We start from the raw sequence: 27,887 nt of genomic DNA, 5'->3' as shown, positions 1-27,887 counted from the left end.
CTATATTTATTTTATTAAAAAATTACAAACAATGCCACTATTTATTATATAATATTCTGATAAATAATAATCATTATAATTGCTGAATAATTATAAATATTATCAAGACATTAACAATATTTAATAAAAAAAAAAAATTATAATAATTCGTATGCTTTCATTTTTTTATTTTTTTTTTTTATCTATTTTTTATCAATAACAAACTGGTTTTTCATTTCATTCAACTTTCTGGTTTATTTATTTTTTTGTACTGAATAGGCCGACGTTAATAACAAACAAAAAAACATAATTATTCAACGACATTTAATTAATTTATTCCTGCACTCATGATCACTATACATTATTTTTATTTGCAATACATATAAAATATGAAAGAAAATAATATAAATATATATTCGAGTATTATTTTTGCTATTCAACAATGAAAAAAAAAAATGATAAACATGTGATAAATATATATTAAAATTACCAAACAAAATAAACAATTAAAATTATTTATAGATATATTAATAAAAAAGAAAAATAATGTCATGTAGCTTTGAGTATTATTTATTGATCTCATTTTTGGACTAAAAATAAATAAATAACAAAAAAGAAAAATGGAATGATAAATTTTTTTTCCTCGAGCAATCTTCAAATTAATTCAAAATGATAAATTGATTTGTTGAAAAAAAAAAAAAAGGTTTCTTGACCTCGGCACAATTTAGCCAAGTTGTTTATTAACTTGTAAATTTTATTATTTATTATTTTTCATCTGGTAATATGAAAATTATTTAAGATCATATTGTGTATATGATTTATCTAACAAAAGGGTTGTATGCCACACCTATATTATCGTTAGAAGGTTAATAGGCTATACAAAGTAAGGCACGACATTCGTAGAAAATAATATACATATTAAAAAAAATATAAAATAGTAGACTAAATAAACGCGTGGGTATGCACAAAGTTAAAACGTGATACAGGGTTGCGTTATAATATGCGAAGGTGAATATTATGCACCAGAAAAAAAAAAAACTAAATAAAAATTGTTTTAACCTGGAGGTATGACATGATTATTTGAATATAATTCAAGGGCGTTTGTATGATTATTTAAATGATTATTGATATGAAAAATAAAAAAAAAAAAAAAAACGGTAAATTCTCTTTTAAATTGGAGAAAGTATGCTTAATATTATCTTTCAAATAATATGGAAATTTACTAAACGAAAAACACTAAATAAATATACTCCGAATAAAATTTTTTATTATTTTTATCAATAAAATTTGTGCTGTTAATTTTTTACCGTACTTATTTTAGCATCAACATGATTTTTTTTTTTTAAAAAAAACATTGCACTCGTTTTACAAGTTTCTTGATTTTCATATCATTTTTTTTTTCTTTTATCACCTGATAAACGAATCAAAATGAAACACATATACAATTAGTGTTTCTTGATCATCTGATTTTATGAGATAAATATATACTCTTTATTTTACATATATTTATATAAAATTATATTTTTTTTTGACTTTATTTAATTGACAATTTATGATACCGGAAATATACAGTGTTTTTAGTTTTTTAAAATTTTCTTTTTTCAATATAATAAAAAAAATAAATAAATAAAAATATACAAGAGTTGAAAATGTAGGTTTATACACTATCTATGTATTTTAATTTAAAAAGTTTAAAAAAATATACATACGCAATCAAGATGAATGTGTGTGTGTGTGTAACATATTTATTTGAGATCGTAATGCATCGAGTTGTTCTCATGTACGCAAGAGTGTTCACAAGTAACGTGCAATTACCATCGACAACACGTAACACCGACAAGAACCAACAGTTTTTGCAGAAATATTTAAATAAAACTTTCGCAAACTTTGACCTACGATTTTAAAAGGTCTGGGCACCCCGTAAGAGATCGTTCATGCGTGCCATAAAACTATAAACATGAAAGCAACTCAATATAAACCCTCTGTGTATATTTAAAAAAGAAAAAAAAAAAAAAAAAATTATCATGTTAATAAATAGCTATATCAGTCTATCATTCATTCATTTAAATTTTCTTTTTCTACAAATTTTTTATCATAATAATCTTGTGAGAATTAGAATGAGCCATATAAAGAAAAAAATTTTTTTTTTGTTATTTATTTATTTTTAATTTATATATTGAAAAATGTTAAAGAAAATTTATATGTTTATTTTAATTTTACTCAGGTAATCATTAAGTTGTAAAATTAATTATTGTTTATTTTAAATTTTTCATTTTTTTTTTATTAACAAAATACATACAGGGTGAATGATCATGTCTTTGAGATGAACTAACACGCGACTTTTATATTCCCACGTTTTTATATTATTATTTTCTCATAATAGTATTTATTTTTTTTATTTATTTTGTTTATATATAGATTACAGTTTTGTTTATTTATATTTATTTTTACCTTTACCTAAATTTAAATAACAGTAATATATAGTTTACCTTTGAATTGTCTCCTCCGGCTTGTTAACAAATTATACTTTTTTTTTTATAATGATTTTTTCGTGATTGAATTTTTGATATTAAAATATGTTAATATATTTTTTATACAGTTTTTTTTAATGATTGAAGATTGCTCAATGTTGAAATGATATTTAATTGAAATACTGTATATATATTTATAATAAAAAAATATTTATAAACGCATTCTAACAACTCTTGAGTATGTATCTAAAATCACAGTTCATGCTACTTAATTGTTTTACATTGTTACATGACAAATAAAAAATACATTTAATTATTTTTATTATTTATTAATGAAAAATAATTAAAAATCTTTTTTTCTTTTTCTTTCTCTCTCTCTCTCTCTCTCGACAAAATCAAATGGAAAAAAAATTCACAAATTATTATACAGTTTAATTTATTCTGTGATATTTTATAAACGAGAAAATTTTATTGATATATTTAAAAATTCTAATACGGTAGACTTGTTTGTAAAAAAAAAAATAAATGTTTTACAACATGTCGATAGATGACAGTTTGTAATTCTGCGTGGGTAATACTCGACAATTAAATTAATACATAATTAACGGTTTTACTGTAGTGGAAATATTGCAAAAAAAAATAAAAAAAAACTTAGGAAATTATTATTTTTTTTTTTCTTGTTTTTATATTATTATATCATTTTTTTTTTTGTTTTTTTTTAAAGTTTTTTTTGTTTAAATAAATATGTAAATTATTTATTATTATTTGTATTAAAGTAAAACCCAGCGGGGCAAGCACACGGTGGCGTTTGTCATGTTTGTTATAAAAAAATAATAAAAAATATTTATAAAAGTCAGACACGCGCAATAATGTCGATCTCACCGCTACAGGCAGTTTTCGTGTGAAGGTCCCCGAACCAAATAAAATATAAATTCCTCACGTCTTTTGACCAATACTTCAATCAACTTCACCCAAAAAAAAAATATATATATATTTATTTTCATCAATAATATATTTTAAATAATTATCATTTTCATACATGCTTAAAATAAAAATTCCTTTTTTTAAATTTCATATGCTTATGGATTTATAATTTCTACTATTAAAATTTTTTTTTTTTTAATAACTTACGTCATTTAAACATTAGGCATACTGACATGATTATTTTAAATTAGTCATGACATTTCTAAGTCATGTAAACAGATTAAGAAATTTTTCGATTTACTTAAAAAAAAAATATTTAAATTTAAATAAACTGGCCTTGACAAATTCATACACACACACATCCAATCAAGAAAATTACATAATTAATTTTTAAAAATTTCATTAAACATTATTTCCTAAAAAAAAATAATAATTGCAAAAGTTATAATTAACTATTATGAAAATTAATTATCATCAAATGATAATGCAAAAAAATAAAATTTACTAATTTTTATTTTTTAAAAATGATATATATCTAATTATTATTATTGTTTTTTTTTTGTATTGCAACAATCAGGTATTCAAGAAGACGATGATAAAACACGTGAGGAATTAAATATACCGGCAGTGTACAGTAAATGAACTGTAATTATTTATTAAAAAATAGAGAGCTCGCAAATTTAACATTGAAACTAATATTTTATCACACGAGTATTGAAAAATCAATAATAATTAATTAGCAACCAAATATATACTCTAAAAACTAATAACTACAATAATTTCAATTTATAATAATAATATTTAAAAAAAAAAAAAAATATTAAACTAATTTGACTGATGATTGCCAGTCATATCAGTTGAAGTGCTTCCTCTGGAATTTGTTGTTGATTCAGTTGGACTTGAATTACTAGCATTACTACTATTGCCATTAGTAGTATTTGGTTTTTGTGCATTATGTGTTTGATGATGTTTAGCAAGATGTGCTTTTTGACGAAAACTTTTACCACATAATGAACATGCAAATGGTTTTTCACCAGTGTGAGTTCTAATATGAACATTAACACTGTATTTATCTTTAAAACCTTTACTACATATACTACAATAATGTAATGATCTTTCTTTTCTTTGTGCAGAACTTGGTGAACTACCAGAACCAGAAGCACCACTACTACAACCAGGTTGTGAATGAGAAAGACCACTACCACTTGTACCAGATGTTGATGGTTGACTATGATCATTGTTGTTATTACTATTATTGTTGCTATTTTTACCTGATCTTCTACAATATTTTTTTGCTGTTTTTGTTGTTAAATTATGATTTGTTTTTTTTGTTATTATTGATGATGATGAACCAGATGATGAAGCAGATGATGATGATGATGTTGATGGTGTTGCTGTTGATGTTGATGGTATTGCTGTTATTGTTCTTGCTGATGTTATTTGTATTTGATTATTTGTTGTTTGATTATCATTATCATTTCTTAAACCTGCTGATGTTGATGGTTGTAATAAATCTGGTTGTGTTGCAACAACAGTTACAGTACCAACATGACCAAGTTCAGCTGGTAATGTTATTGTTCCTAAACTACCATTTGTTGGATCTAATGTATACATTAATGTTGTTGTTGTTGCTGTTACTGGTTGTTCCATATTATTACAATATGTTTCAACAACATCATCAGCAATTCTTTTTATTTTTTCATAATCATCTGGTTGATAATTATCACTATCAAATTGTGATAATAAAAAATCATCTTCTGTACATGTTTCCATTGTTTCATTTTGTTGTGGATCTTGTGATGTTTGTGCTTGTTGTTGTTGTTGTTGTTGTTGTTGTTGATGTTCAATTATTTGTAAACTATTATTACTAGATACTGATAATGATATTGTTGATGATTGACTTGATGATGGTGATACAATTTGTGTTGTACCAGAATAAAGTTTACCTTGTAATGCACTACGTAATAAACTTTCAGCTGAATCATTACTAACAGTTGCAACAACAACAGTATCATGTAAATGATTTTGATCTGTTAATTTCCAATCATTATTATTATCACCAGTTGTTAATTTTTTAGTTGTTGCTGTCGTCGTCGTTGTTGTTGTTGTATTGTTACTATTTATATTATTATTATTGATACTTGTCGTGTTGTTGTTGTTGTTGTTATTATTAATTGTATTATTATTATTATTATTATTGGTATTGATATTATTATTATTTATATTATTTATATTATTATTATTTATATTTATATTATTATTATTATTTTGTCTACATAATTCTTTACTCTCAACAAAACCACTGTCATCAGTGTATTGTGATGTTGGTGTTGGTATAAGATGATATCTTTCAGGTATTCTATCATTTGTATCTTGATCATTTGTTGTTGATTCAAGATTTAATATTGCATCAAGATCAATACTTGGTCTTAATGACCATGGTTCAGATGATGCTGCTGTTGGACTTTTACAACAATCAAGACCATCCATTGAATTACCTTCATTATTTAATACAGTTAATGTGTATATTGCACCATCAGTATTATGATGACGATCATTTGTTGTTTGTGTTGTTGTTGTTGTTGTAATACGATGTACTGGATGTTCATTATTTGAATGTATATCATTTTGATTTTGTGTATTTGTTGTATGTGTTGACCAACAATATTTATTTAAATCTTCAAGTAAAATATTACATGTTTGTTCTTTACTATCATCTGTACCCCAATAATCACAATCAGATTGATCCATTTGTAAATCATCAGTACTTTGTATACAATGATTTCTTACATGATGATGATTATTATTATTATGATGATGATTATTATTATGATGATGATGATTTAATGAGCCAGTTATTGTTGATACTGGTGGTAATGCTGTTAATGTATTATTATTTGTTTCTTTAATAAATGATGATGCTGATGTTGTATGTATATCATGCATATCATGATCATCTTGTAAATAATTTATATCACGACAATTTGTACGATGTAAGTAATTTTCATCATCAGATATACCACCACTTGATGGACAATGAGGTGGTGGTGATACAACAAAATCAAAAAAATCAGTTTTACCAAGATCATCACTTGCATTGCCTGGGGCAAATGCCTGCGTCAGGTCTGCCATCCCAAACAACACTAAACCAGCCAGTATTATTGATATAAATTTACTATTTAATTATTATACTATTATTACAGCTTCCTTCTTTATATTTTTATATTTTTTTTTCTTTTATATTGCAAACAACCACCACTGTTAATAAATATATATATGTTTTTTTAATTTTTTTTTATTTGCAAAGTTGCTTCCAGTGTGTGACTCAAGCGTGTCCGGAATCTCCTCGCCCGATCGGCCACGGCATCCTTGACTCGTGTTACTACTACTGTTGTCTTTCCTCTGGTTACTCGTTACACCTGCAAATAATCATTAACTCGGTTACTACATGTTTCATATACATACAATTTTTTTTTATTTTTTTTTAACTATTAAAATTTACAGTTAGCTTGTACAAGTCGTTTATTAAAAAAAAAAAGAAAAAAAATTATATTAATTTATATACATATAGACACTCCCTTATAGTCTTGATAAAAAAAAATTAATTCATTTTTTTTTTTTTCTTAATTAGTTTTATTTGTAATTAGTAATCTGTTATTTTTTATTTGCTTTTTTTTTAATTCAAGAGACAAAGTGTGTTTTGAAATATTTAAAAATAATTATATTTACTTTTTTATTTTTTTTTTATTTTCTATTTTCATCAGTTAAAATAGTATAAATATTATATACGCTTAATAATTTTGATTGGTATTATATGTTTATAAAAAATTTTTATAAAATAAGTGGCGAGGGCGAGGAGTTATAAAAGTCATAAAACCGGTTGGAGAAATATAATCTTGTAGCCAAGGGGTAACCCGTTATTGGGCCCACTGTCCTACAGAGCTTGCTGAACCTTTTTTTTTTTTCTATTTAATTTTTCTTTTTTTTATATCTCATATATATTATTCAAGAAAATTCTACTATGCATTATTAATCTTAAATATCATTTTTCATTATTGATACGTAATAATGAAAATATAAAAAAGAAAATTTTAATTATACTAATTAAATATTAATTATATCAAATAAATATTTTTATATATATTTTGATGTTATACTTAATAACAAATAATAAATCAAAAATTAAATAACTAGATCAAATATTGCCGTGGGAAAGTTTACATTATAAATGATAAATTCCCATTGAATCGAGTCAAACTTGTTACAAGTATTTTTAAAAAATAATATGTACATATCAATAGTATAGAACAAAAAAATCAAGATAATTATTTCACAATAAATAAATAATAATAATAAAAAAAAAAAGTCTAAAATGATTTTAAACAAATGCAGAATATAATATTATTTCATTTTTATAATTGAAAAATAAGAAATACATAAAAATAAAATTTATAAATTGTAATAAACTCGCACTAAATTAATACCGTGTGTTCAAGAGTATGGATATTAATGCAACAAAGATAAATATTTAAAAATTATTAAGAGGAAAAAAATGATTGTAAATACCACGTAGATAATATACCTCTCTATACACTGTGTTTAACAATGCGAGAGATTCTGTATAGTAAGCGCAAAAGAACCTCGAAGGCCCCCACACCCGGATGTCCGAGGTTTCTTATTGCGGTCTGACGTTTGTTATTTTTTACTACTTTTTTTTTTTTATACATATATATCTTATTCGTATTGCTTCTCTTTTTTTTTTTTCTTAATACTTTGTATAATATTTTTTATTTATTTATTTATATACTTTTTTTTTGATATTATTTTTTTTGTAAAGGTGATGAAGGATGGAGCAATTAACGGTACATTTGCGGTAGCTATTTAAATTGTCTGATATAAATAAATATAAAATTTGCATATAAAAAAAAAAAAAATTTCCAGTAGTTTTTCATTTTAATATTAAATATTTTTTTGTCATTTGATAATACATTATTTGCATTAGTAGAAATTTAATTTTTTAATTTTAATTTTTTAAACTTTTATGGAGTGACATTAATGAGGCATGTATTACTTAATTTTTACTCAATTATAAAAGGATGGTGAGTGTGGTTAAATGGAGACTTTGATATATATTTAAGTTGAAAAAAAAATAATGTACGTTTGTTGCATTATTAATAAGATATCGGCGTGTGCGATCCTGATCATGTTTTGTGAAGGATATATCATTGATGGAAGAGAAACGATCTTACCGAAATAAACATTTGTGGTTTAACTTGTCAACATATAATGCACTTGCGCCCCAGGTAGACTTTAATGATGATTTTTTAAAATATATAATAAAAAAAAAAAATTATTTTTATTTTATTTTATATTATTTAAATAAACACATTCATGTATTTTTTGGTGATACAAAATTTTTAATGATACAAATTACATTTATATGTTAATAAAATTTTATATGTAATTTTGATTATTTATTTTTATTTATTTAAATTATGTATGGATATTTGAGTTTGTAAAAAATCAGAATATACGCATGTATGTGTCAAATTGTATTTTCAAGGAAAAAAAAAAACAAGTTGATTTTTGGTTTTCAATGATGGTTGAAAATTTAAGGAGCAAATTAAGTAAGAATGGAAAAAAAAAAAAAAAAAGATAAATAAGAATGGGGTCACACGATTGTACTTTATATACTGAAGGTAGTTGTGGTGACTTTGAGAAGAAGTTTGGGTAACATTTTGGGATACAGAGACAGACGTCTGTAATTGGTTGCAGGTAGAAAGGGCTGTGCACCTTTCGTCTCATGGACAACCAATTTTTGACTTTAACTGTATATATTTTTTTATTTTTTTTAAAAGTAATAAAATATATCCCAGTCCCATCTCAACAACAGCAATAATCAAAAAACAATCATAAAAATAAAAAAAAAAAAAAATGAACAAAAGTGAAAATTTAAAATAAAAAAAAAAATACCGAAATTACCATTAAATAATCATTAAATAAATAAATAAAATAATTCTAATTAAATATACTTTTTACTATGATAAAAAAAAAAATTATAATAAATCATTTTTTGACATTAAACTTGATTGTAAAAATAAAAACTTTCTATATTAAACATGAAAATATATATTAAAATAAATATTGAACAAATAAATTTTACAACAAAAAATATTAATAATTAAATAATAATAATTATTAAATATCATCAAGTATCATTAACAAGTTAAAATAAAATTTATATTTTTTCGAAGCAAGTGATATTTAAAATGACACTGAATTTCAAATAAAAAAAAATTTTTTAAATAAATAAATGTATCACGAATTGACACAGAAACAAAATAATTCAATTTTCAATATATATATATAAAGTTGGTAATTTTCCATTCAATATTCTTGGTATTTTGCATTCAAAAATTTGCGGTTGAATAAACACACCCAAATACGCCGGATTCAATGTGGATAATCAGGCTCTTTCGAGTGAAAAAAAATAAAAAAAAAATAATTTAAAATAATATTCGTGACGCATGTATACCTACACAAAATTAAATAAGTGGTTTATTATAATTATTATTATAGCTATTGGTTATGCTATGTGTATTAAAAAAAAATTTTGAATAATTTAAAAAACCAAGGAATTGGACACGTGGGTTTCATCGATGATAATGGTCGCATGAAATTTTTTTTTTTATACAAATGCATATATGAGGTCAAAAAATTAAGAAGAAAAAAAAAAAATAAATGTACTCATTGAAAAAGTGTGTTTAATTGTTTTTGCAAATCGAAACTCATGAGATATATAAACTCGCATGTTGAATAAAACTTTTTTTGTATGTATATATAAGATACTGGAATTGGTCAAAATTTTACGATCATTAATGACTGGTTACCTCTCGACTTTATCGCTTCATTTGCACGAATAATTTAACTTCTCATTTCTTACCTCAGAATTATTTAAACCCTTTTTTTTATGGCTTTTTTTAAAATTGCATTTCAACTTCTCTTTATTTGCAAGAAAAAAAAAAAAATAATAATGTTGATTTTTGGCAACGACCTGAATTTATAATGTCTACAAGTGAAATTGAATAAAAGAAATCTGAGGAAATCCGGATAATTTTAATAGTAATTATATATGAGTTAATTTATTTTTAATATAAATTTATTTTGGCATAAAAAGATCAAGACAAAATTGGAAAAAAAAAATATCCAAATGACATTTCCGGCTGATGAGATGCGGATAATTACACGCATTTATATAAAAAAAAAAAAATAAGGCACAACTGAAAAATCCACGCCAATTAACCATCATCAATTCGTGGTTTTTTTTAAAAAAACAGTTGTAATTTTTATTTCATTCTTAAGCGATTGCAACGTCAATTTTGTTGATACAATTATTTTATTTTAGTCTCTTCATGATGAGAGGCAATTCTTTTGATCCGCGGAATGGCGTTTGTAATGGATATCTTGACGCCCATTTGTCGTATTTATTTTAATTAAAACTTTCGTATTTGTATTTAATTATTATTGGTAATATATTAAATGAAATGTGCAAGCTTTATATATATTGATTAATAAAATGCACTTGGTGGCTATTAAAAATTAATTGTCTTTTTTAATAATGTTTTTTTTTTTTTCGCTTACATGCAATAATTTGTTAAAGTATACTTAAATCCATTATAATATAATTTGTACATCAATTATTATTATTATATTTAACTTTAATGAAAAAAAAAAAAAATTTCTATATCAATAAAAAAATCATTAAATAATGCATTGAGTATAAATTTAATAAATCAACATGAAAATTACAAAAAATAAGATCAATTTTAATTGAAAAATTTGCAATATAATCATAGATTAATTAACAATAAAAATAAAGATAAAATATAATTAAGAAAACAAAAAAAATTTGGAGAATTATAATTGATGTATATATACTCGAAAAAAAGTCCCCTTAACCCACTTGCAATGGGCAATTAGACTTGTGCACACACGAAACGAAAAATATCCAGACATGCCTGGAGAATTGGACAAAAATTCAAAGAGATATATACACTGTATTCTGTAAGCTATATAAATAACGGAACAATTCGCCGGACGACATCAAAGAATGCCCTTTTTACGCCCACTAAATTGCCAGTATTGTATATATATTTCTTTTTTTTTTTAAACAAAATAAAAAATTATTAGGTTATAATAAAAATATATAAAAATAAAATAAACAACTTATGGGTATTGTAAAATGTGTGTCGATGCCACGATTCCGGATCTACTGATTTAACATCTCAAGATAACACAGAGCATTATGCAATTATATCTATAAAATTGTATAAATAATATAATAAATTTTTTTTTTTTTTTTATATTCATATACAATGCACATTTAAATTTATATCACCGTATAACTGCAGTCATGAGGTAAAGAAAAATATCAGAAAAAAAAATAAATATACACTCGAGTCCGTTCGTGCGGAAATAGTTTCAATTTAAAAAATAAAATTTTCTAAAATGCCTGATTTAACTATGTTCATTTAGTAATATTTAAAATTTAAAAAAAAAAAATAGTTTTTGAATAAAAAAAAATTATTATTAGATTATGTCGAGTTGTAGATATAAACTAGACATGTTGTTGGCATTGCGAGAATTTTTTTTTCATATTTTTTTATGTTACAGCTGGTTACAAACAAAGATTGCATTATGCAATTATTTACAACAGCAAGTGCATATATGCAACAAGACCAACTTGACTCTAAACTAAGTTTTAATATATATTAACTATAAAATATGTCACAGATATATGTATCTTGTGTTTGTTAATATATTTATAATCAAGTGTATTACTTGATAAAATATTTACAATGACTTCAAGTCAATTAATTTGTATTTATATTTTTTTTTTTTATTATTGCTTATACAGACTGGCAAAGGGCCATTGAAATATACAGTTTAATGGAGCGTTTAGATTTAGATATATTTAAACGAGTTGAGAAATTTTTGTAATGCAATAAGTTTTATAAATTATTGAGGGATATATTTTTTAATTTAGTCAATGTCTATTGGCATGATTTTATAATTAATTGTGTGTGTGTACAAGTAGGTTGATGGGTAAAAATAAATTATGGTTTTTATGAAAATTCCCCATCGTATTTTCCACTCATGTTAAATTAAATTTAAATATTTTAAATTTGCAACAATTTTTCATATGGTTTATCGTTATTTTAAATTTTTAAATATCAGGTTAATATATTTTTTTATTATTATTTAATTTTATTTAAATTTTTTATCTCATTTTTTTATCTTTAATTTAATATTTTTTATTATTTTCAACATGTTTAAGTTTGTTATTTTATTTGGATGGGAAATTAAGTACTGAGGTGGCCTAGATATCGACATAAATTGCCAGATGGTTACTTTGTAATTGCTCATTAGTTGATGAGATACATCCCAATCAAGTAATTTTTTTTACTTTTTAAATTCAATCGAATACTATATATACTTGTATATTTTATTTTTTATTTTATTCAAAAAGCACATTTAATAATTATGTTAATTTTTATGTAGTCAGAATGAATGTGTTGATTTTTTTTTAATTTACTAATATTTTTTTTTTTTTTTTCATATATACAAACCGTCAATCAATTTTTTTTTTTTAAATATATAAATTCAAAATTCAACGCTGATTAACCGTCTGGTTCCTGTCTGATTTTAAAATTACAATTTTTTTTTTTTTCAACGCATATATTTTGTTGGATATTTCACATGTACAATTGATCTTTGCTACTAGGCCATCAATCTTCGTATTTTTATTTTGCAAAATAAATTTTTAGATGACACGTTGGTTTATATATACAAAATCAGCCTTGAGTGTATCAATGAGAAATGTTTTTTTTTTTTATCAGTTGGAGAGTTTCGGCAAAAAGAAAAAGAAGAAAAAAAAAAATCTACTCGTTGCGCATTTTAAGGTTTGTATATACATCCGTTCCGATCTCATGTTTATTTGGTTTTTTTTTAAATCTACCTGGTTACATTGTCTTGTTTTATCATGATACCAAAAAAGATGAAAAATAAAAAGAAAAAAAAATATATTCGAGAGTTCCCTCGTTGGCATACGAAAAATCAATGGTTAAGTCTCATCCATCTTTGGAAACGTGCAAGCACGCATTGTCTTTATCCTCTTTTTATTTGTTTCCGTACCTTTTTTATTTATTTATTTATATATTTATTTTTGACGCCACATGTGTGCATCTATACAATAACGCAATACCGTAAAAGATATATCTCAGTATCTGCATCAATTACATCGTAATTTATCGTTCGAATAATACAATGAAGGTTGCAAAGTGTGCACAAAACTATACCAAAGTTGGCACATTGATCGCACAATATGGTATTTTTATTATTTATATTTTTATTTTTGCATTTTAAATATTCAAAGTTATACATTAATGAAGCATTATTCTCAGTCAATGTAAATACTCCAACTTCCGGGTAAAAAAAGCCAAGTAGTTTTCGATCAGAATTTTTGCCTCATTTTAAATAATATTGACTGTAAAATTATATTACCCATCGTATATATATTATTATTTTTTTTTTTTTTGATTTATATATTATCGTAAAAGAGAAATATAATAATATTTATGAAATATTATTATATTTAAAAGTTTGTTGACGGTGAGTAGCTGCAGCAAGTAGAAATCCGCCCATCAAAGTCGTATTAAGGCCGGTCGTAGTCGCGCTTATACCAAGAAATAAAAAAAAAAAAATATATAAAAAATAAAAAAACAACTTCTAGTAGATGTACATATATATATACATTGAGAATCATATATGAAAACACGTAGGTGGATCCATTGAATCGACTCAACAGACAGTTAAAATTAAATGATTTCAAATCACAGTAATCGAATTTATTTATATACCGTTTCTTTTTATATAATAATATTTTTTTTTTTTAAATTTTATATATTCATTTTTCAATCCGTTAGTATTCAATCTAATTTTATAAACCCTATAATCAAAAATACATATATTTTCCCAATAAATATTTATATTAATTTATAAATTTATATTCAAAATAAAAATAAAAAAAAAATTTCATACATATTTATTATAATATAGTATGAATAAAAAAATTTTTTTTATTTGATTATTTAATTTTTTTTTTTATTAACTATCAAATTTTTTTATTGACTGGTATTTTTTTTGTTTTTTTATATATTTTTTTTTTTGCTTGAAAAAAAAATACCAAATATATTTATTATATATTGAAATATAAAATATAATTAACACAAAGAAGTGATGATAATGATAGAGATAAAAAATAATAAAAAACAACAATAATTATTTGTTAAAAAAAAAATATTTAAAGAACAATAGAATCGTAGGTTTCGAGATGCTCGATGATGCAAGAATTTATCTATGTAATTTTATAAATATAATATTGTTTATGGTAAAAAAAAAATGATAAACATTTGAATATATTGAGAGAATAAGAAAAAAATTAAATTAAATTAAAAATGTCAGCAGCATAATTCGAAAGACAACTGCGGGATCTAGATGGCAATCGTAAATCGATAAAGCTCATAAATCAGTAGTGTATATTATCAAGATCCTGGTGCGGCCTTGTTGACATTATTATAAAACAAAATATCAATATTAATTAGGTATTTATACAGGAGAAATTATACATACACAAGTGAATTAATATTTCGAAAAAAATTGAAACAAAGAAGAAAATATTTTAACTTGAAATATATTTAAATTAAAATGTATCTGTCGAGGAAGTTACATTATTCAAGTGAAACGAATTTGGGACATTCAAAGGTGATTCTGTCCAAGGCCGAGGTTACACGACATTGAGGGTCGTTTTTTTTTCACGTGGTTAATTTTTTACGTACGACATATCGAGGCCGAGTATATTCGATTGTTATCACAAGCCAGTAATAATAATTTTTATAAAATTAAATAACCCAAAAACAACAGAGAAATAAAAAAAAAAAAAAAAATATGATTGAGAAAAAAAAAGAAATTTTAAAAAGAAAAACAATCGTTCAAGAAAGTATACACATGTACGTGACGTTAAAGAAAATAAAAAAGACAATTGAGATTGACCCACATTATTTCTTTACAAGATTGATTATTATTTATTATTATTATTTTCCCATGTCAATCTATACAAATCAAAAAAATTTGATATTAAGATTGCCAATCAATTTATTCTTTACAATGTCTAAGATAATAAATACAAAAAAAAAAAAATAATAATAAAGATAGATGTAATATTAAATTTTCTATTATAAAAAAAAATCATTTATAATTTTATGAATAAAAAAAAATATATATATATACAAATCCCAAGATGTCAGGAAAATTTATATAGTAAAAAAAAAGGCATAAAATTATCTGACAAAGTAAGCATTAAAAAGTATGATGAGAAAAAAAATTATAAAAAAATAAAAAAAAAAATCATTAACGAAGTAAATATCAAAAAATCATGATTAAAAATAATTTCAAGTTGATGAGCCATAGGATTGACTTGTAGTGACTAAGAATAGTTAAACCGCAATCTAAAAATGAAAAAAAAAAATATATAAATAAATAAAAACATAGAGACAGCAAGATACTTGTCAGATGTAAATATATATATGTGCAGACAAAGTCCATAAATACCGTTGTCGATATATTAAAAGTCAAGAGAAAAATCAATGATGCTTGTGTATCAGCTGCGAGAATCAGTGTGCATAATAATAATGTATTAAAAATTTTATATGATATATTTTTTAATTACTATTATATTAATTATATACGCAAGTAAATATTTCATGAATAATAAAGAGTTATATTAAAAATTGCCAAGCCTCCATAAATAAACTGGTATTTCAATTATTATCATTTATTATCGATACTCAAGAGCACACACATAATTGATTTATTATTTTCTATACACCTCATTATCCTTAAACACCTAACATAATTATAATTTTGGCTTAAATAAAAAATACATAAAAATATAAAACAATGAATATTATAAATATATTATACACATGTTACGATTATTTATAATTTTTATATAAAAAAAACAAATTAAACAAGTAGATTATAATTATAAATATTCATAAATCAAGATAAAACATTATGAACATTATTTTTTCATAAAATTATTATTATTTTTTTTTTGAATCATTATATAAATATCTACATATAATGATGAGTTATTATTATTATTTTTAAAATGCATTTATTGGAGTAATAAAAACGCAGTAATAAAAAAATTTAAATTTAAAAATAAAAAATTTAATAATAAATAAAATGGCAGAGTCATACTGACTGATTGGGCATGAAAATTAAGTGGTTCAATCAAAAGGGACAAAATTTTGTAATAAAAAATATTTAAATATTGGGTTTAATGTGAAAGTTTAAATCATGTGATGTTATATTAATTATTATTATTTATAAAAAAAAATTATAATGATAAAATATAACTAAATTATAAGAAACAACAAAATATTTTGTTGACAGTTAATCCCGGAAGTTTGATTTCCTCTGTCATCCGGCTTTGCTGCTATTATTTTTGAATTAAATATAAAAAAAAAAAAAAAAACAGAGTATGTATATGCAATCAGAGTAAATTTTTCTTGAGAAAATAAACTGCCTCAAGAAGCAAACGGTTTAAATTTTTAAATACTTTTTATCTTATTTAATTTTTCTTTTTTTTAAATTTTAAAAAATTTTTATATTCACATATTTTTTGAGGTTTTATATTACATTTTTTCTTGATTATCTTTTTTTTTTTTTTAATTTTATTAAACTTCCTCGTTACCTTCACATTTTGCATTAGGTCATTCGTGAGAAAATACCCACCCAGCTCAAGAAAAAAATAAGACAATTTAACAAATTGATTTATTGTTTTATTGAACTTTTTATTAACAATAATAAAAACACTGTGAATTATTAAATTCATTTCATCCCTATTTTTTTTTTTTTTTTCTTTATTAATCCACTTTGCTATAACTTGGTCTGACGAAATACTGACTTTGCTACTTTTTATGCCGTTTTGATGTGACGCCTGAGGGTGTCTCAATGTTGCAAATAAAATAATAATATAACGATAATAAAATTTTTTTTTAAAAGCCAATATAATAATAAAAAAAACCAACAAAATTTATATATTAAAAAATAAAGCCGGTTGTAATAAATGACTGTTTTAACGATAAACACAAAATGTCGGTCATTTTTTTTAACTGCGATGAAATAATGTTTCATTTTTTACAACAAATAAGATGTTCAGTTAATAATTTTTACATTTAAATAAATATAAAATTATTTTCACATAATAAAAACAAAAAATTTGTTAATTATTATTGCAAAATTAGATGATTTTTTATTGACTTATTGACTTGGAAATTTTTTTTTTACTTACAACTTGTTTATTGACTAAATAATATAATATTTCGTAAGATAAAATATTTTTTATTATTAACAATTTTATATTTATCATAAAAACAAGAAAATTTGTCTTTATTTATTTATTATTTTTTAATTTTACAATAAAATATTATGTACTTTTAAAATGTCCTCAAATTATCGGTATATTTTCTTTTATTTGAAAGCTTTTTTTTCTCAGTTGCTGTAAAATTTATATAGATATATAAAGCACAGATGGACCTCCGGGATTTTTTTTATACATAGTTATTTATTTATTTATTTTCTCATTCGTCTTTCACCAAGTTAAGCTACCTATATATTTATGCCAGTACTTATTTATTCGGTATCTTTTACTTGACTAAATAAATTTAACGACAATATTTAAACTTTAACGATAAAATCTTTTATTTTAGGTCAAGGTTATATAAACCTATATAAATTGTTCGAGCTTTAAAACGACAAAATTAAATGATGCCACCTTGATGTAGACTGGTACCATATATTTACAAGTATACCAAATAAATAATTGTCATAAACAAATAAAAATCACACATGTCGAATTTTTATAAAAACTCGTTATACAAAATAAATAATTTACCATAAATTTTCGTTTTTTTTTTTCTAAAATTTTACATTCAATATGACAATTAAATGTGCAATTATAAAAAATTTTCATTGACATTTATCATGAGTCACAAGTGTGAGATGATAAATAACAATTATTTATTATTTTAAATTTTTTATGAAATTGTTAACGAATCATTCACATGGTATTTTTAAAAACTATTATTAAAATTATTGTTTATTTGCATTAATTATAGATTTACATACCAAGTGTTTTATAGACGTGGTGTAGGACGATTTAGTATTTTTTATATATATTTTTTCCTCATACTGTTTGTAATATAATAAATAATAAAAATAATCACGAGATAAAAAAATTATTACCATGAGAAAAAGAGTTACAAGACACGTGTGTTTTAAAGTAAAAATATTATTAAAATGATGTTGCAATAGTTTGTCTATTTTAATTCTCTTTAAAATAGTTATTAACAGTATATATAATATACAAAATGTATTTCATGACCTCTTTTGATGTCGAAGTCAAGGAGAATATAATGCTCGTTCTCCGAGTAACAAGATACTGTGATTGTAATACTGATTAGTTGTAAAAAAAAAAAATTAAAATATATATTTTATTTATTATTGTTTTTATCTATGTATTTGGCATTTATATATAAATTTTTTTAATATCAAACATAATTTATTTATATAAATTTTTTTTTATATATTCAAAATGAAAACACATTGATTAATCAAGAATTATTATTTTTGACATAAAGTATATGATATATTCAGAGGAAAAAAAAATTTAAATAAATTTAAAAAGTGTCCATCAGATGATTAACCTCTTTCGTCACATCAAAAGTGAGTACATAATATTCATTTTAAATGCATATTAACTTGCATGTATAATAAATATAGTGTCAATTTTTTTTTATATACATTTTTTTTTACCTCAAATTTTTATAATTACAGGTGGATACGAAAATGCCTGATCAAATAATTTTAATGTATATATTTTTATTCTTAATTATCACATCAAATTTTATTTTTAAAATATTCATGTTGGTTTTTTTTTAAAAATATATTACTGCAAAATTATTTAGTTTTTTTTTTTTTAAATTTATTTTATCTTATTGTTGTTGTTATTGTGCAAGTTGCCATTAAAACCCACACACTTTTGTGTCTGTGGATATCAATCAAGAAATAAATATATACTCATTGATTGACGAAATTTACAACATTCTTCATGGAATTATATATACATTTGATTTTATTATTATTTTTTTGATTTATCACCCACACTTAACGACTCATTATTTATTTGAATAATATTTTTTAAATATATTTTGTTTATACTTGTGTATTTGTTGAGTAACAATATTGTTCATGACATTAATTCATGAAATTTATATTGTCTAGTAGTTAGAGTCAATTTTAGTCAGACAAAAATAAAATCAATAAAGATATTAGATAAATAAAATTTAAATTGTAATTGAATTATTAACTGACATGTACAATTTTACATACAACCGATAATAGATAATAAAAAATATACCGTAATCAATATTGCAATAATAATAAATAACAAAAATATTGATAAATTTTAATTTAAAATTATATTTTATAATAATTTTATTGTTTTATAAATTTAAATAAATATTATTTTATATATTTACATCAATAGATATTTATGAAATTTAGTAATTGACTGTGTTTTAAAATTGACTTGATCATTGTATCACAATTCTACACTATCATTATTATAATTTATTATTATTAAAATTAAAAATATTATTTACACACACACACGTCTCAAGTTAGACACGAAAATCATCGAGTAGAGATACAAAGAATCTAGAAAAAAATATAAAAATTCATACAACATACATAGTGGATAACAACAACAACAACGACAACAACAACAATAACGAAAGCTATGAAGAAAATATTTACAAAATACAAACTCAACAGCTATGCGCGTTGTATATGATTTTTTTTATTTTTATTTTTATCTGATTCAACCATTATTTTCTCGTAACGCTTCACGAGTTTATTCCCTTGCTTATATACATCACATATTTTAAATAAATATAATATATATTATTTTTTTTTTTTTTCAAATCACATACACTTTGTTTGCACCCAACACATCGTCATATTTATCCACAAAATATTACGTAAAAAAAAAGAGTTATATTTTCTTCAATATACACACGGAAGAAAAAATTTTTGTTTCACAATTTAAAACATCAATTTAAAAAAAATATATATTTTCATCATTATTATAAATGGATAATATATTTATATAGACCTACTTAAATATTAAATGACGTGGAATTTGATAGCTCAACGGGTTATATTATACTTGTATGTTCATTTCGATATTACGGTGATAAAAAATAAAAAAATTAACAAATATTTTTCGTAAGTTACTGTGTACCAATTTTATGATCTGTCCTCTTTTTTTATGGTTTTATTTTTTAAAAATATTATTATTATTATTATTTATTATTCATTTATTATTTATATATTTTTTTTTTCGATGCAAAAGTGGGTGATTTATCGTTGGTTGAGATGGAGATGGTGATTTCCGGCTAGGTCAACTGGAACGAGGAAAAAAAAATCGAAATAAAAAAAAAAAAGTAGCCATTGGTTATTGACTTATTGACTATGCAAATGATTTATCTATAAAATAAAAAATGTTAAAAATAATGCAAGTCAATTTAATGACGAAAAATATTAAAATTTAATATTCGTGATACATTATTATTTTCATAATTTAAATTTAACATTGCACTTTGAAAATGATCACGTAACGATGGATTAAAATCACCAGTTTTATATACATTGGTACATATAACGGTTTGTATTTCCGTCTTTAATTTTTATTTTATTTAATTCAGTATTTAGTCATTTTGCTGACATTAATACTTATTTATACTATTATATATTTATTTTTATTTTTGGACTACTTCCTCGTGTAGAAGACATAGTGTTTATAATACTCATCTTGTTCTATTCACAAACGTAGAAAATGGCAGGAAGTCGATACCGTAGCCAAAACAAAAGAAACAACCAAAACATTTGTACAAGATAACCATCAATCCACCGCATATCGTGGGATAATTTTTTATATTCTAAATTTCTTTTAAATACTCTTCAAAAAAAAAAAACAAAATTACATATATTTTTTCCACCAAAATTATCATAATTTATTACCAAATAAAATATATATATTTTAAATAATAAGTTTATTTTTCCTCATCGTGTGTGTTATAACAGTTTCGATTGCATAACACATGAAAAAAAATATTATTAAATTAATATATTGAAAAACAAATATACACGCAACATATCTACATAATTATAATTTTAAGTAAAAAAAAAAAATAATAATTATATTGTTTTTAGTTAATTATTTTAAAAATATTAATATAATTTTTGACACAATTTGACTGTGGTTATATGTACAGCATAATTAAAAATATATATAGATAATTTTTATTGAGCTCATAGAGGTAGTTCAAGCCAAGTTCTTTGAAAGATACTTTGACATTTGCCAGGTTGATAGCTTGAGTGGTTCACCTATAAATGAGCCATACCTTCGTACACCAACACAACAACACATAAATAATTTATTATTTTCATATATAAGGGTATGTATGTGTATGTGTGTTTTGTGATATTTTATTTTACAAGTATGTGTACGCATGATGATGGTGATGATGATGATGGTGGTGATCGTTGCGGGGGACTTATTTTTCCTGATCATAATATATGCATGCCAAACCAGCAATATTATTATATACAACGTGTAGTGTGTTTCATGGTAGTCTGTGGTTTTTTTTTAAAAAAAAATATATATATTTTTATTTACTATTGCATGATCATCAACTCACACATATATTTATACTATGATTTTTATACATTTATCCATGGATGTGCTCATCCAACGTTGAATTTTATTTGTTAAAATTTACTTTCTTTCTTATAATGTAAATTTATTTCAATTTTATATTTTTATATATTTAACTAATAATTATTTGTAAACGCATTTATTTATTTTTTTATTTTCAATTTTACTAATGCAGAATAGCTTTTTTCATTTAACTTTTGTATATAACAATAAATTGATTTTTAATATATTTAATTCAAACAAGACTTTTGAATATATATTTATTTATTTATTGAAATTATTTGTTGAGTTTCCAAGAGGATACATTAGTTGTAATCTAAAAAGTTTCACTGTGGAAAGTAGCAACAGCATGAAACTGTCACAGTGTATATGTTTGTATCGTATATTTAATGTTTTTAAAAATCATCTTGGACATAGACTTGTAGTTGAATATGCACTTGAGTTTCAGGAATTTTTGATCGTACATACGGATACATATGCAAATTTAAAAACAAATTATTTTTATTTTTCTCAACATCATAGAGTTTGTTGTGTGTGTATTAGATATTTTTAATTTTTTTTTTTTTTATCATTAAGTTGTATCGATCACGTGAAATCAATAAATTTCGTTAGCAGATGCGGGCCTGACCTCGTTACACGTGAACACGTAGAAAATTGCAAAGCGATAACATGACGTGCAATGAGGCTTTTTTATTTTTAATTTTATTTTTCCTCTTTTTTGTTATTACTGCGTTTGAGTGGGCCAAATGACTATACTATGTTTGAAAATTAATTACTAATTCTAATTAATACTGCATCATGGTCACGGCCTATGGACATCAGGAATTTTTATTTTTTTTACTCTTTAATATATATTTGCTTGTTAAACACGTTGTCAAATTAAAATTTTTATTTTTTTATATTTATTTATTATTGTTTCTTTTTTTAAATTAATTTTTCAATCAATTATAAATCAATTATCATTTTTTTTTTTTAAATTACTATTGTAATTATTTTGAGAAAATAAATTTTTTTCATTTCTTTTAATGTTTAATAAATCTTTTTTTTTTTTTTCTATAGAAGAACAAGATGTTTTTAATTATTTTTTTTATCATCAATATATATATATTTATTTAAATTATTGAATACATCGCAGACAAATGTGATTTTAATGTTAATAAGAGATGAATCTTTACACATTGCCTCGTTAACATAAGTTATCTTTTTTTCATATTTTTTTGATCTCACATATTATGCTCAGAAAGTACTAACCCTTTTTTTTTTTTCTTATAATTTTTAATTTACCACCCACAATTTTACAACCAGATGCATCTCTCAAATTTATTTATTTATTTCAAGTTAAGTAAATATACATTGCACATACATAAAAATTTATCAATCATTTTTCGAATATACTTAATTTTAATGTTCCTTTTATATTCCACTTATTTAATCATCAAAGATTAAAATTATTATAAAAAAAAACCGAAAAATCAAATTAATATTATAAGCAAATAACAGTGTTAATATATATATTTATATATATTTGCATAATAAAGAAAACAAGTGGCTCATTTGTGGTGAAAGTCATATTAAAAAATTGTTTATTTTTATATTCATTTAAAATCGGTATATTTTAATTTTTAATATTCAACAACCATGAAAACAAAGTGGTATAATTATCATGCTTTCCTAATTAAAGTGTTCAATTTGATCAAAGAAAAAATATATGAAGAAAAAAAAAAAAAATAAATACTTATCAAAAAATAATAAAAAAATATATAAAAATTTCGTAGCGTTAAATTTATTATTGGTTTAATGTCGAAATTTAAAAAAAAATGTATTTTTTTTTCCTTATTTCATCTCACACTTTCTCAGGAGTCACGAGGGGCTATTCTATATGTTGTCGCTCAAACGAGATCAATTGCTCTTACGTGTGTGTCTTGCCCAGGACATTAAGATCTCTTTTAAGTATATATATATATATTTTTTTTTTATTTATAAATATATATTTTATTATTATTATTATTCTTATTTCAAGTTTGAATTGTGCAATGAACCGAGTGAAAACTGACCGACGAATGAATCCAACGTTAATGACTGTCTTTTTTTAACACGAGATAAAAAAAAGTTTAAGAAAAAAAATATATAAAAAATGATCAACGACCGACGGAACCAACCAAGTAGACTGACCTCAAAGATACCTTGTATATGCGTCTCTATTTTTATTTTTTATAATATACCTTTATATTTATTTTTTTTTATTATCCAAAAATTCCGGTTCTAAGCAGGTCTTCCTACTTCACTTGGGACCCTTTAAAGTTTCCGAACTTTTGAGGTCAATGACTGACCTCTTGTTCTCACGACAGGTGGGCGGCCCTTTTTTTTTTTTTATTTTTACCTGGTCCTTATTCTTAAAATCTCAACCGCCTAACGAATAAAAAATTGTGTTGAATAATTTTTTTATTTATTCGAAATATATAATATAAAAAATAAATATATTTTTTTGTTGTTTATTTAAAATTTATGAAATATACAAATGAAAAATATAATAATGTTAATTGTTTGGTTTTTTTTTTTTATATTCAATAATGAAATATACACGTGCACATGAGAATGAGGGAAATTCCGGTTGGTGATTTGTTTCTTCATCCTTCGTTACCTCGTAGGTCCTCAATGTTGCATCACGCGAACTATTCAAATCAGAGCGAATAAACGATCCTCTACATGCTAAGCTTATTATATTTTTTTTTTTTCTTTTTATTATTTGTAATATATATTTTTGTGGGAATATTTAAATTTTTATTTTGCAACACCTGTTTGTTATTTTTTATTAACATAACACATATTTATATTTAAAAAAATAAATTTATCAAATTTAATGACTTATCAGTTATCCATAAGGATTTTTTTTTTTAACAATTAAAAAAAATGATTTTAATTTTGTTTTTTTTTTTTTTTTAATCTATCAACATGTTTTCTCGTTGGTTTCATCTAGTTACACACATATCATGTATATATAACAGTAGCAAAAAGATTGTGAAAGTGGTACAGTGCCCCATGTAGTGCGTTCGAGAATGGGAAAATCAAAACTAGCAATCTAGGATCAATGCACCCAAATAGACATTCCAGTATAGACACTTTAAATGCTTTTCATCTATTCAACTTGTTTTTTTTTTTTTTTGTTGTGTCATAAAGGTATATTGCCGCTTCTTTTTAAAAATAAAAAATAACGAGTAAAAAAAATTTTTTTATTCATATAATTGATGAATTTTTATCTAATGGATTTAGGCAATTTTATTAATGTTTAATTTCTTTATATTTATTTATTTTATTGAAGCAAGTTTTGATATAATTTTATAGGAAAAAAAAAATCAGGGGAAACTTGTAGCATGTCAGGAATGCCACGTGTGTCACGTTTCTCTAACGGTTCAATGTATATAGGTAAAATTTGAGCTCGTCGACTGAACAAGTTTACGCCCTTCTGCGAAATAATATACTATTTAAAGTGAAATTATTTCATTGAAAGTTTAACATTATTATTTATAAAAAATAGCATATAATAACAATGTAATTTATAAAATAGTATATAATATTTAAACGAACCTTTGATTATTATTGATGTAAAAAAAATTTATTTATTTTTTTTAAAATAAATATTTCTCTATGCGTTGATTCAAATTTTGATGAATCAGTCTTGAATGATGAAGCTCCTTGTTGTTATAAAATATATTATAAACATAATAAATATCATTAATAAACACTTTTTCACAAGAAAAATTAAAAAAAAAAAATGTAAAAAAAATTCAAACTCGATATTAAGTTTTTGGTTTTTTTTTTTGTTAGCATCAGGTGCAATTCACTTGAGTGATAATTTATTTTTAAATAATAATAATAAACATTGAATGAAAAAAATAAATAAAAATAAAACTAAGGTTTATCCATGTGTCTTCGCGTCGACACTGATCATCACATCCACACGGGTTCGTCCAGGACGATGCACACCGTTGAACCCGGAAGGCACGACGCGGAACCGAAAGAAAGACGATAGAGGAGACAAACGAATTAAAAAAAATAAAATAATAATGAAAAAAAAAAAAGGATAAAGGAAAGAGGGGAATAAAAAAAATGTAAAAAAGTATGACTTAAAACTGCTGATGGGAATGAGGAAAAAAAAATGAGTTAAATAAGAAGAGAAACGTGAAGATTCTACCAACAAAGATACATGATTTTTGTTTTTAAATTTTCGTTGAAGGATGTTGAGGATATTTTTTTTAATGCCACGTATTCTTTACACACGCGAGCCACCGTTAAAAAGATTTTTTTTTTATTTTCAACTGATGTACAATCAGTCCACCATAAATTTTTTTTTAACAAAAAAAAAATATTATTCTACACCTTTTATCATCACAGAAATAATATCAATAATAATCCATCACAATGAAAATTAAAAACGTTTTTTTTTTTTTTCAACAATTATTTATTTAATAATAAAATAATGATGATAATCAAGATGGGTGAGTATTATAATAACAAGTATAATTTATATTATTTTTTCTCTCAACTTTTTCTTCACTTAAACATTGTTTAATTCACCTTTTCGTACTGCATAAAGCAGACAAAGTCGTTTGACATTTAGCCAAGTGCCTCGAAACGTGCACACTTTTTTTATATATTTATTTTTTTTTTCAAGACTTTAGTTTCTTGTATATATATCTCCGGCAAAGGGGCGCAGCGATCCGTATCCTTGCTTATTACTCCTTTTTTTTTTTATTTAATATTTATATCTTTTTTTATCATGTATATTTTATTTCTCAGTCTTTCTCCACAAATAAATAAATAAAACCAAATATTTTTAAAGGAATTTTTAGCACACAAAAATTTGAGATAAAAGCTTAATTGAAAAACAAAAAAGCAGAATAATAATGATAATAATAATCAAAAAATAAAAAAAAATATAAAAAAAAAAACGTCACGTTGCTGAGGATAAGTCTCTCCTCGATGAGTCGGCTTAAGCCACTGAAGATTGCGTTTCGGAGCAGCAGCAACAACTTCTCGTTGATTTCTTCGTATATATATATATATTATAAATGTATGTGTATGTGTGGTGCCGGGTTTTGTCTTGTGGTGGGTACTGAGTCGCGTCGATTACGGTATAGGTACGAAGAGTAGATGTAAACTTGTTGCTTGTCTATTGCCAAGAGGTAACTGAGAACCAGCAAACAACACAGACAAATGTCTCACTTTATTATAAAAAATATCCACACACACATATATGTTATATCAAAATAACAACACTTTCAATCCAACAATGTTCAATGAAAAATCTACTTGTCAGTTGCTCCAAAAAAACAAAAAACAAAACTCCACAACAGCTGATGAGCGTAGTTTTTATTGTTTTCATAAAAATTAAACAATAAATGAAAAACAAAGTATGTTTTTTTATAGTATAACTACTATATACTATATATATTGTTTTAAAATAAAAAATAATAAACCCTTTCTTGACTGTTGGCGAGTTGTATGTGCAGCGCGCGCACAAGAGTTTGTTCTCAACAGTGATGAAGAATCCGCGCGCGCACAGTGCCGTCCGGCTAGCTAGGTAGGTAGGTATGTATTTTGCCTGA

The 27,887-nt window shown here is 23.3% G+C and overlaps 1 protein-coding gene across 1 annotated transcript; it reads right to left on the bottom strand.

The window, feature by feature from the left end:
- Positions 1–871: 871 nt before the first annotated feature.
- On the bottom strand, positions 872–27,887 carry LOC122851404 (myb-like protein I). The gene is made up of 2 exons (XM_044150604.1): positions 25,867–27,887; positions 872–6,793 (listed from the first exon to the last, which is right to left on the bottom strand). Exon 2 carries the CDS (start codon positions 6,504–6,506, stop codon positions 4,200–4,202), a length of 2,307 nt encoding a protein of 768 aa, XP_044006539.1. The 5' UTR covers positions 6,507–6,793; positions 25,867–27,887; the 3' UTR covers positions 872–4,199.

Source organism: Aphidius gifuensis, linkage group LG3 (assembly GCF_014905175.1).
Source record: "Aphidius gifuensis isolate YNYX2018 linkage group LG3, ASM1490517v1, whole genome shotgun sequence".
NCBI lineage: Eukaryota > Metazoa > Arthropoda > Insecta > Hymenoptera > Braconidae > Aphidius > Aphidius gifuensis.
The sequence above is the reverse complement of the archived record's forward strand: the minus strand, read 5'-3'. Positions and strand labels throughout refer to the sequence as shown.